At 37.2% G+C, this 12257-nt stretch overlaps 1 protein-coding gene across 1 annotated transcript; it reads left to right on the forward strand.

Moving 5' to 3' along the window:
- On the forward strand, nucleotides 1-8017 carry ip6k2a (inositol hexakisphosphate kinase 2a). Its single transcript, XM_077198151.1, has 5 exons — nucleotides 1-653; nucleotides 2852-3065; nucleotides 4854-5020; nucleotides 6431-6606; nucleotides 6692-8017. Exons 1-5 carry the CDS (start codon nucleotides 443-445, stop codon nucleotides 7298-7300), a joined length of 1377 nt encoding a protein of 458 aa, XP_077054266.1. The 5' UTR covers nucleotides 1-442; the 3' UTR covers nucleotides 7301-8017.
- The last annotated feature ends 4240 nt before the right edge of the window (nucleotides 8018-12257 follow it).

The following is a 12257-nucleotide window of genomic DNA, read 5'->3' on the forward strand; positions in this document are numbered from 1 at the left end:
AGTTCGGTGAGATATTACGGTGTCAGTAGAAGAAGAGTCTGAGAGAAGGTGGTTGACACTTAGGAGATTAAACTGCTCTTTCTCGGTGTAATCCCTAATATTTCACCAGTTGAACAAATATAGAGCACTTTACTAAACAAGAAAGATACAAAGTAGATGACCCGTGTCATAAAAGAAAGGATTTGAATCAAAACACAGAGCTCTTTTTTCTGTCGTGTCGTCTTTCTTCCTCATTCCGGCTTCTTTTGTTTATGTCCTGCAGTGTTCTACTGCACGGTTGAGATTACATCGCTGATCGTGAGTAAACGATAGAGTGAATCGAGAGAAAAAACGAAAGGCAGAGAGAAATATAGAGAGACCATCTCGTCATTTTAACCGTCTAACGTTACGCGTCTTGTGGTGTCCAACTGGACTAGGAGTGAGAGTCTAATGCCCCCGGAGGATGAGCCCAGCCATCGAGGGGATGCAGACAGAGCCGCAGGGGTATATGGGGAAAGGGGTGCTCCTTGAGCCCTTTGTGCACCAGGTGGGGGGACACTCGTGTGTGCTTCGCTTCGGGGAGCAGACGATATGCAAGCCCCTCATCCCCCGGGAGCACCAGTTTTACAAGAGCCTCCCTGCGGCTATGCGGAAGTTTACACCGCAATATAGAGGTAAGTAATAATGCGACGTATTATTCTGGTTTTATGTCTATACAGGCTATTCCTTTCTCTTTCACAAGTGTCTTTGGGGTACAATATAATATCTTTCGTTCTGTTAGAGTGTAAAAAAACAGCTTCATGCTAAATGAAGGCCAGCAGTTCTGCTGTATTTCCGTCTTAACGCTGTTTTCTCACGAGGGCGCTGTTGTAATATCATCAATTCTTAAAGGGACAGGTCACCCAAAAAATAAAAATGGTCATAATTTACTCAACCTCATGTTGTTCTTTACCACTATGACTTTCTATTTCATGGAACAGAAAAAGAGACGCCCTTTTCTGTCACATTCATTGTATTTATTATTATTATTATAATGAACGTGAATAGTTACTACCATTCTATGGAAGTAAGAAAGTCATGTTTAAATGTATCGAAATGTTTGGGTGTATTACTATCCTTGTAAAGATCCCTTTCGGATAGGTAAACCTACCCTATAAGGTAAGTTATTACATGCTGGCGATGCTGTACTTTTTTAACGCGAACACCTAGGTATCAGGGTTTTGCTTGAGAATGAATAGCTGAATTTGGAATGCTTCCCAGCCAGACTTGAAGAATAAGCACAAATGACAAATGTTTCTACCTGGACCAAAAGACGGCTGATATGACATCATTGACTGCCTCCCACACACTTGTGGTATCAAGATTTTGCTGTCATTCCTGAGGAAGACCCTGGAAAGACAAGTTCAACCAGCAGACGTTCGCTTCTGTCCATCTGTCTCTTTTTTCAAAAATATTTACTGCCTTGTTTTGATGCACACTGCAGTGCAGATGCACACTGCACTTTAAATGCCCTGGTTTCCAGTGTGATAAGTGTGCAGGGCATCTGTTTTTTTATTGAGTGAGTTTGAGGGATGGGTGTGGTGTGAAAACAGAATCTTGGACAGAATCTTTGTGGTTGTTTTGGCTGTCTTGAAATGCATTTATTTTTTTGAATTGTAGGAAATTACTGCATCAGTGCATTTATCACTTCTCTGAATTGTTTCCTGTTTAATTGTTCTGAATTAAACATCTAGGTGATACTTTGGGTGTTTTTTGCATTGTGGCATTGGTGTCATTACAATACTGTACATTTGTTTATTATAATGCAAAAAAGCTGATGGAACTTGTATGATTAAAATCTATACATTTTAGGATTTTTGACCTGACTTTGATAAATTTTTATTTAAATCAGATTAAATTAGAAGTATGGCATATTTTTACTTTGATGCATTAAAATACTAGATTAATAGGAGGTCAATGGGAATCATCATTGAAAATAATGGGCATAAAATCTACGCAAAAATCGATTAGAATTTATGTTTTATTATTCATCCTGGTAGTAATTTCTTTCTTTCAGAATATATATTTTATTTGTTGATTTTTCAATGCAAATACCTCATGTATGTCTCTTAATACATTTTAGACTATTTGGGACTGCCTTTCGGGTTCATAATACATTCTTGTCATTCTTGTAATATCCAAGTTTTTCTTCTGTGATTTTCCCAGGTTTTGGTTCATTGTGTTTTATCTGATGCTTTGATGATATCAGTTTTGAATTTGAGTCATGAAGTGATATGATTTGATATTTGACAATAAATAGTATTGGTTTCATCATATCTTAAGCCTCTTGTCATTTGTTTGTGGGCTGGTTTCATCCTTGTGTGGCAACTGATTGAGCGTAAACGTTTCTTACGGTTTGCCATGACAGATTGAGAGAACCAATCCAGTGAAGTCACAGCTCCTGTTCATTGGCTGTTGTTGTTTCCTAGACTTCTCTCTCTTCCAAGCCATCAGCCCTATTCTCTCTCTCTCTCGCTCTCTCTCGCTCCGGCCCCCCTCTTTCTGTTCTCCCCCCCCCCCCCTTCTTTCTGTTCTAAGTATTTCTGTCTTGTTTGTTTGTTATGGATTGTGTGATTCCAATCAGGTTAGGACCAGCCCGTGCTGTCGGCTCAGTAGCTTTTGTTAAAGACTCGGGAGCTTTTAAGAGCAAAAAAGAGAAGTGGGTAAGAGATGTTAAAGATTTCCCAGACAGTTAACTTTAAGCTCGGAACTCTGACTACTGCTTCTTTGCTAAAGTGAAGTTATTATGGTTTCACCTCTGACCTCATTCTTTTTTCTCTCACTCCCTCTCCGTCTTCTATTCTATCTCTCTCTCTCCTCCCTCTCTCTACAGGTGTGGTATCGGTGAGTTTCGAGGAGGACGAGGAAGGGAATTTGTGTCTTATTGCGTACCCTCTGCACAGTGATCTTGGGGACCTGGAGAATGTGGTCCCCTCGGCCGACCTGGATCCCAATAACAAAATAAAATGGGTCAGTAAGATGTTGCTGGACAATGAGGGCTACAGCAAGGACCGGTCCAGACACACTCGGAAGGATAAGGACAAGAGGTAAGGGGACGGTAACCGTTGATTGTGCAATAGGCTTGTTAATATGCATAATAGATGCATAGAAAATAGGATTGACGAGTTAAGGCCCATTCACACCCAGATTGAAAACTATAACAATATTAACGTCCTCGCTAGCGGAAGATATCATTAAACCACCTGGCAAGTAGGGCTGATATGCCTTAGTGCTATTAAATCACAAGGGCTGCAAGTTAATTAAATATAGCGGCTTGGTTCATAGTAAATGCTGCTCTATCTAAAATAAATCCATCTGTACATCTGCTGTGGTTTTTGGGTCACTTATGTCATGAATGTGGGAACACTACTTGTATATTTATACGTTTTTTTATTTATTTTACAGTGTACCTTTTTTTATTTTTTTTTATTGCGTGATTTTATTTTTTACAGTGAAATTATAACAGTGGTTATACTTATTTTGTTTAATATTTTTATTTAATAATAGTAATCATTATAATAATATTTATTATAGTTTTTTAGTTATATTGATATATTCTATACTGATATTTTTTTGGCCAAAATGTTTAGTCCTAAAAATATGCATTAATTCGAAATCCCAATGTTTCTGAGAAAAATCACAATTGAATTTTTCTCCCCCTTAATTGTTCAGCCCTTCTAGCAATTACCCAGAACGCCCTAACAGCTGTTTAACTATGTGCTAAAAACCACTCATATCACCTTATCAACCGTATAGCACTAACCTGACAACCACCTACAACATTGTAGCAGTTTTGCATGATCACTGCATCATTAGATTATTTCAAATCCAAGATGAAATCTTTAAATTTCTTCTTTTATATAGATTTGTATTTTTGTGGCTATTCAATTTTGAACCCCTGAAATAAAGCAATGTGATGTGTGCTAAACCCTTGCTGAAATATTAGAAGGCTTTTACCAGACGCTGAGGTTCAGAATCTTTCTCAAGGGCAAAATGCTGACAAATCATGTGCTGTTCCTTGCGGATCGAACCAGCAGCTTTACAGTTAGCAGAAGTTTTAATACTTAGACCACACCACCCCACATCTCTGGAATAATACTTGCCTGTGTTCTCCTGTAATAATGGCTCTGCTCAGTACTTGTCTGACTCAGTGAGAATGTGACCGATCGTAATGTCGTTGTCGTCATGAAGAGGCGCTGAGCGCACTGACCCACAGGACACCCAGCTGGGCAGAGCAGATGCACTCTCAGCTCCTGGCAGCCGGACTGGTGCAAATGTGCGTTTTGAGCCAAAGTTTAGCAAGGGGTTATGTAACCAGCGTAGCTTTGTGACTTATTAGAAGTGACCTCTGTGTGACTGGGGAACGGGTGAAAGAGCACATAAGGGGCATTTGTTCTCCGTGCGGGATTTAGGATTTTACGAATCATAAGTAATAACCCTCCATACAGCACTCCACTGTAAAACCGGAAGGAAATGCACTTATTGGAGCTGTAGCAAACGGGAATGTCGCAGTAGCATTAAATAATTTTCATTATCCTATTCAGATAATAACATAATCAGATAACAACATCATAATATTCAAGGTCAAACATATTTGCAGTGTATGAACTCTTGGCCTAAGCCGCCATGAATCCAGGATTTTGCTATGTGGTTGTTAAGTTGTTCTGAATGTTTTTTGCATATTGCTTCGAGCTTATTTGGATGTTCTGGGTCCTAGGGTGTTTGTTCAGATCTATAAAAAAACACGTTGAGTTCATCCAAACAAGTAGTCTGATCCAGCAAGTTAGCCCTAATCTGTCTGTCTGTCTGACCTTCCTCTGTCTTCACCCCTGCAGTGTGAAACGCGAGGAGGAGTGGCTCAAGCAGGCCGATGTGTTCTACTACAGTCTGGAGGGGAGCAATGCTGCCGGCCCTCAGCTCAAGCACAACCCCTGGAGCCTCAAGTGCCACCAACAACATCTGCAGAGGATGAAGGAGAACGCAAAACACCGCAACCAATACAGTATCCTTAAGTGCTGCCACAAACAACAAAGGTGGATTGGTCTTGTCTAGTTTACTGATGTTAGCTAGATTATTATATACACACATATACGTATATACACACACACACAAAATCAGAATATCATGCAAAATTTTTAATTTTTATGATTATGGCTTACGAAAACCCCAAATTCAAAATCTCAGAAAATTAGAATATTACATGAAATCAATAAAAAAAGGGTTTTAAATACAGAAATGTCAGCCCTCTGAAAAGTATAATCATGCATCTGTATATAGTCACAGGTATATATACAAAATATATTAGTTTCACCTTTTAATTTGAATTACTGAAATACATGAACTGTTGCACGCTATTCATATTTTTCGAGTTTCAATTGTATATAACCGTTCAAATGTTTGGGACCAGTAAGATATCTTTTATTAGTTATTTTTACACATTTAATTGATAATAAAAAAAAAACAGTAAAGACATCCATAATGTTACAACTAATTTCTATTTCAAATTAATGCTGGTCTTTTGAACTTTCTATTCATCTAAGAATCCTAAAAAAAAATCATGGTTTCCACAAAAATGTATAACTGTCGACAATAATAATGATAAGAAATCTTTCTTGATCACTGAAAAATCATTAAAATGATTTCTGAAGGATCATGTGACACTGAAGACTGGAGTAATGATGCTAAAAATTCAGCTTCACCATCACCAGAATAAATTACATTTTGAAATGTATCTAAATACAAAAAAATCAATCAAATAATATATTTATTTCACAATATTACTGTTTTTACTGTATTTTTGAGCACATAAATCGAGTCTTAGTGAGCAAGGAGTCTTCTTTCGAAAAACATTAAATATTTTGAACAGTAGTGCGAGTTTATATATATATATATATATATATATATATATATATATATATATACATACAGTATATATATATTTATTATTGCCAGTGAAAAGTAAATGATGGTAATATATAATTATAAATTATGGTTATACATAAATGTGTGATACAAATTAATGATGGCAAATAAGAATTATATTTATACAAAAATGGCTTTAAATTAATAATTTCATCTTATTTTAAATAGTTTATTAGTTTTCAGTTTTCCCTTAAATCACTAAAAGTATCATATTTTAAATATTACATCATAGTTTAAACACCTATTTTACCCAATGTTTACTTCAAAATAACAAAAAATATAGATATTCACTGCACAACAATTTACATTATAAAGCTTGAAATCATTATTCAGCTTCTTTTGTCTGCAAACAATTAGTTAGGACAATTTTAAGGAAAATAAAAGCAAAAGCATTTTGTCATGCAACAAAAAACAACGGTTAATTGTATAGCACAATTTATAGAAAAGAAAGGAGAATCTGTGTTTCCCTTAACCCAGCACCTCCCATCAGAATTCATCCTTTTAGAGAACCTGACGTGGCGCTACACGGTTCCATGCGTGCTCGATCTGAAGATGGGCACGAGGCAGCACGGGGACGACGCCTCTGAGGAGAAGAAGGCCATGCAGATTCGCAAGTGTCAGCAAAGTACATCCGCCAGCATCGGAGTGCGCCTCTGTGGCATGCAGGTTAGCGTAGCTCTCAAACGTGATTCCATAAGGAAAATATTAGAAAGGCGATATTTCATTTACACACTCCTCTGCTTTCCTCCAGGTGTACCATTCAGACACAGGGCAGCTCATGTTCATGAACAAGTACCACGGCCGCAAGCTAACCCTGCCTGGCTTCAAAGAGGCCATCTTTCAGTTCTTCCACGACGGGAGACGGCTGAGGCGCGAGCTCCTGTCTCCGGTGCTTCGGAGGCTGCGAGACATGCAGGCGGCCCTGGAGGCCTGCGAAAGCTACCGCTTTTACTCCAGCTCGCTCTTAATAATCTACGACGGAGACCCTCCGCGATCACGTCATTCCCCGGAGGATGGACTTTCGGAAGATGAGGAAGAGGAAGAAGAAGAGGAGGAGGAAGAAGAAGAGGAGGGAGGTGCTTTTGGATTCCCTCACGGTGCAGGTGCGGCTAGCAGCAGTAGCATCAGCGGTGCTTGCGGTGGTGGAAGCGGCACCAGCGGCTCTGCAGGGGTGCGACACGTGGGAAGGTCAGACAGCGGCCCGGCCGTAGACGTACGCATGATTGACTTTGCCCACACCACTTGCAGGCACTACGGGGAGGATAGTGTTGTCCACGAGGGCCAGGATAGCGGTTACATCTTCGGATTGGAGAACCTCATCACCATCATTTCCCAACTAGAGGATCACGGCACAGATTAAACCAGCACTATAAAACAGTTTGAATGGGGAAATGCTTCTTTCTATTCCTCATTCTTTCAGTCCCTTGAGATGTTCAGCTCAGTTCAGTTCTTGAAAACTCCACCTGTTCAGTTGTTTTTGGTGTCTGTTTTCTGATTTTTGTGTGCGTAGAGGATTAAAAAAGGGTCGAGAGGCTAACATTGAAACGTCACATGATCGGCTTCCTCTGTGTTCTGTAGCTTTACTCCCCTCCCCTGGTGTGTTTTTTGGTTCCCCTTTTCGTTCTATTTATTGAGAATATAAAACCGTTATTTACAAAAGAAGGACCTGATTTTGTTCCCGTATTCTTTCCTTGAGAAGGTTCCAGAACTTTGATTAGCTTCCGAACACTCCTTATTAAATGAAGGAACAGTAGGGGGGGGGAAGGAATACCGTTAACTGTCGCTCTACAGCACCGTCCCGTTGCACCTTTACCCTTTGTGAAGAGAGAACTATATTCAGATAGTTAGTTGACATACAGAGACTATGATAAAGCTTTATTTATTTGTCATATTTCCTAAATAAACTAAAAAGAAAATTAAAAAAAGAAATAAAAAAAAAAGATTCAAAACTACATTCCATGTTTTTGTTACAATAATGATATTAATAAATATTATTATTTGACATGTTCAGATACCTCTATCTTATATCTGTTGTACACGGTATGTTGGAGGAAAAATAAAACTTGTTTGTGTTAAATTCTGGTCTTGTGCTGTTTTTCTTTTATTATTATTATGTTCTCTAGCAAGGTGTGCGGTTATAGTAAATCATGCCAGTTTTGATCTTTAATTGGTTATGCTTAAGAATAGTGAAATAAAAAGAATGAAGTTGGTTAAAATGTTTAAGGTCTTTACTAAGGATGTTATTAAAATTGAACTAGCTTAAAATCAATTGAAGGCAGTTCTTCTATAGCATTATTGTGATTACCCATAGTAATCTGTTGATTGATATTGAGTCATGTAGTTTTCATAGCTGTCAGAGATATAACCACATCACTGCATTATCACGAGTTTTAAGAATGCTAATGTTTTGCCCTGTGTAAAACTTATAAGCAAGGTGTCCTGACCCAGTGGCCAGACCTTATCCTCCTTACTGGCTGTTTGAGGCGCTCGTCTCAGTTACAAATAGACGTGTTACGTGGATCACTGTTACACAATGACGAACATGCAAAACAGACATATATTATCAACCGTACTCTTCAAAAGACAGGAGTATGTTGTCACACTTTTTACTCCAGTGAATATTTCTCAGGGAGGGTTCATTAAAGAGTACATATACGTACACTACTGGTCAAAAATGTGGAATAATTAAGTTAGTTTTTTTATGTTTTTGAAAGAAGTCTTTTATGGTCACTAAGGCTGCACTTATTTGATCAAAAATACAGTAAAAACAGGAATTTTGTGAAATATTATTACATATTAAACTACGTTTTTTGTGTCTCTTGTGTTAAAATGCAATTTATTCCTGTGATGGAAAAGCTGAATATTCAGCATCATTACTCCAGTCTTCAGTGTCACATAATCCTTATGCTGATTTGGTGCTCAATTATTAATTTCAATTAAGACATTTTTGTAACATTAGAAATGTCCTTAATGACACAATTTAATACATTCTTGTTGAATAAAAGTATACATTTCTTCTTTAAAAAAATAATAAATAAAAACTTACACCAAACTTTTGAATGGTGGTTTTAATCAACAGTTTTCAACATTGATAACAGTAATAAATGTTTCTTGAGCACAAATCAGAATATTAGAATGATTTCTGAAGGATAATGTGACACTGAAGACTGGAGTAATGATGCTAAAAATGTAGCTTTGCCATCAAAGGAATAATTTAGTATATTGAATAGTAATATTTCACACACTCAACTGGACTTCATTTATAAATGTCTCATATTATTGTGCTAGATTTGGTGAATTGTGGTCCAGCTGGCCCAAAACATGGCTTCCGATGCCAAATGATGGGCTTTATAGGCTTTGAGGACAGTGAGTGTTTAATCATTTGTTCTGTATGGTTGTTTTATCTGCTTTATCCTCCGTCTTAGTGGAGTGATTTGATGTAACCTCGTGGATGAGGGCCAGTGTGTCTTTATCCAGTAGTGTGTCAGTGCCAATGAAAATGCTAATGGGTCAATGCGTGTATACGATTTGGGATTGTTTTTCTGTCTGAATGATTGTTTGATGAAAATTTCAGCATCACCCTTTATCCAGCTTGGGGATTGCCATGGTAACGGACCTGTTTGGTAATACTGAAATCGCTATGGCAACAGAACAGTAGCATATTTTTAGTTCTTTTCTTTTGCACTGGGGATCATGTGTTGGCCTACTTAACGTTTATTACACCTCCTTTAAAATGTCAGGCAAATATCAAATGAATTCATCCCCAATCTTAAACATATGGGGGATATGTGATATGTTCACTTTACATAATTACCGTTTTCAAGTACGGAGCTGGCTCAATCGAAGAGTTTACATTTGCATGCTCATTAAAGGTACTCAGCCGTGCTCAGTTTTTGTTCAATTCATTCTATTCTTCCTTTGTTCTTTCTGTGTTCCTAAGAATAGACCATTGTGAGGGCAAAGCATTGCTCTGTATCTTTTGTCTTTTTTTGCGAACTGAGTCATACCTTTTGAGGTCGCACACACATTAGTAAATATTTAATTTGTAAGGCACCATCCTGTTATATTTAACTTCCCAAGTGCCAGTGTGAGATGTTTTTGATAAAGACAAATCTGGGACAATTCTCTAGCTTGAATAAAAATACATAAAATAAAATAAAAGACATTTATAAATTTAATAAATAAATAATAAAATAAAGAAAAGTTTATTTAAACTCACATAGTTTGAAATATTTTTGAAATATATTTTTTTTAATTCAATTTAAAAATCAAATTAATATCATTTTCATTATGTAGATTTTATTTAAAAAATACTTTGGAAAATTCATAAAATAAGTTTTTATAAATAAGACATTTATAAGTAAAAAAAATCTCACCCAAATTATTATGCTGAAAATATAATTTACAAGAACAAAATTGTATTAAAATTGGAATCATTTTGATTATAAAATTTTTTAAATAAAATGTGCAAAAATACATTTTCCAAATAACTAATAAATAAGACATTTATGAATAAATATAAAGTCTAAAAACTGAATAAACCTTTATTTAAATTCAAGGGCATCCGTGATCCTGTATGTCATAGCAGGGTCATTTGTAGAGGTCACTTCATCGACTTTACCCCTGATGCAAATCAACATTTCATCCCATTCCAGTCCCATCAAAAGCATGTGTTTGTGTAGTTTGTTCTTCATATGATACATTCAAACAGGTGGGAAAAAAGACACTAGCACTGCTCATCCATATAGCCAACATCACGTCATACAGGTTAACACTGTAGGAACTTACAGAGGACAAACAATTGTGAAAAAAAAAGACACACCCTGACAGGGCCAGCCGTATAGGTCATGAATGCCCCTTGGTTATGACCACAGTCAGAGAGAGAGAGAAATCCAGGCCAAGAAAGATTTATAATGCCACTCCCATATATTGGGATGTATGGCCTTGATGTAACAAGGATGATGTAACAATGTCTCAAGCAATTGTAAAGTGTTCTGGCGTCCAGTTCAAGGTATTCAGAGGCTGCGAATAATAGTTCAGCGGAAAGTAGTTTGGGTGCTGGTGCACTTTCCATTTTAAGAAGGAATAAAATAGGACTAGAACTAATTTTAAAGATGTATTGACTTCCCAAATGATTCTAATACTGCACTCTTTGGTTTAGGAATCCGTTGACTTGTAAAGTGCTCTGTCTACTGTAGCATTCTTTCCTCTGCTGTCCTGATGTGTGTTTGCACATTGTCACATTCTGACTCATTAGACGCCTCTCTAACTCACTGACAGTATTTATAGAAGTATCTAAATATAAGAAAGAAAAAAAACCCACTAATCTGAAACACATAGAAATTAGCACAACAGCTCGGACATTTGATGACAATGCATGCAGTAGTTTATAGGCAGTACAGAGAGAATGAGTGTTTCGTGATCATGTGTGTGAGTCTGAGCATATGTGGAACTAACCATATGTTTACTCCCTCTAAACAAATTTGTCATGCCTCATCAAAGGCTTAGGGATCATATCTCTGACGTGGCAATTCATTCATTCATACATTCATTCATTCATTCATTCATTCATTCATTCGTTCGTTCGTTCATTCGTTCGTTCGTTTGTTCGTTCGTTCGTTCGTTCGCCAGACAAGGCATTGTCTGGAGTCTGTAATGCACATGTGCAGCAGGTTAGTGGAACACTAGAGACCTTATTCCCAAGTACTAGTGTAAAAATGAACGAGATGTGTGAGATTCGACTCAGTGTGAGACTCTTAGGAAGGTTATATTGCTGTCAGGTAACTATAATTCTTGGCATTTTATGAGGTCAGAATAGCTACTCTTTAGGTCAGAGGTCAATTCACCTGAGTATAATTTTGCAAATGTCAACTTGGGTGTGGACTGGAGACGCCCCAGGTAAACTTAAGTCAGGTGCGTAGGGGAAAATCTACCTCAATAGATGATAGATAGATAGATAGATAGATAGATAGATAGATAGATAGATAGATAGATAGATAGATAGATAGATAGATAGATAGATAGATAGATAGATAGATAGATAGATAGATAGATGGATAGATAGATGACTAATTGTGGCATTTTGTAATTAGCCTGTCAGCTCATTAAGATTGAAAAGTATGAGGAAAGATTTAAGTAATAACGTCCAGCTATGTATGTGTACATATGCTTATTATTGTACTGAGTGCTTTTAAGAACACTTTTGAAGAACTGATGCGAACAGGCAGTTCACTTCCTGAGCATTTAATAAATGAGATGAACTTCGCCAAAAAAAACGGATGGAGCCCAGCAAACCCAAGTGGGTCGCATGAGCCAAC

The sequence above is a fragment of the Siphateles boraxobius genome, unplaced genomic scaffold, assembly GCF_051911475.1.
Source record: "Siphateles boraxobius isolate OS27281-9 unplaced genomic scaffold, OSU_SipBor_1 41, whole genome shotgun sequence".
NCBI classification, from domain to species: Eukaryota; Metazoa; Chordata; class Actinopteri; order Cypriniformes; family Leuciscidae; genus Siphateles; species Siphateles boraxobius.

Bases quoted from the DNA above. Each gene is read 5' to 3' on its own strand.
- ip6k2a (XM_077198151.1), top strand. From the start codon at position 443: ATGAGCCCAGCCATCGAGGGGATGCAGACAGAGCCGCAGGGGTATATG. The intron at 3,066-4,853 runs GTAAGGGGACGG...TCACCCCTGCAG, and splicing joins CGGAAGGATAAGGACAAGAG to TGTGAAACGCGAGGAGGAGT. The intron at 6,607-6,691 runs GTTAGCGTAGCT...GCTTTCCTCCAG, and splicing joins TGCGCCTCTGTGGCATGCAG to GTGTACCATTCAGACACAGG.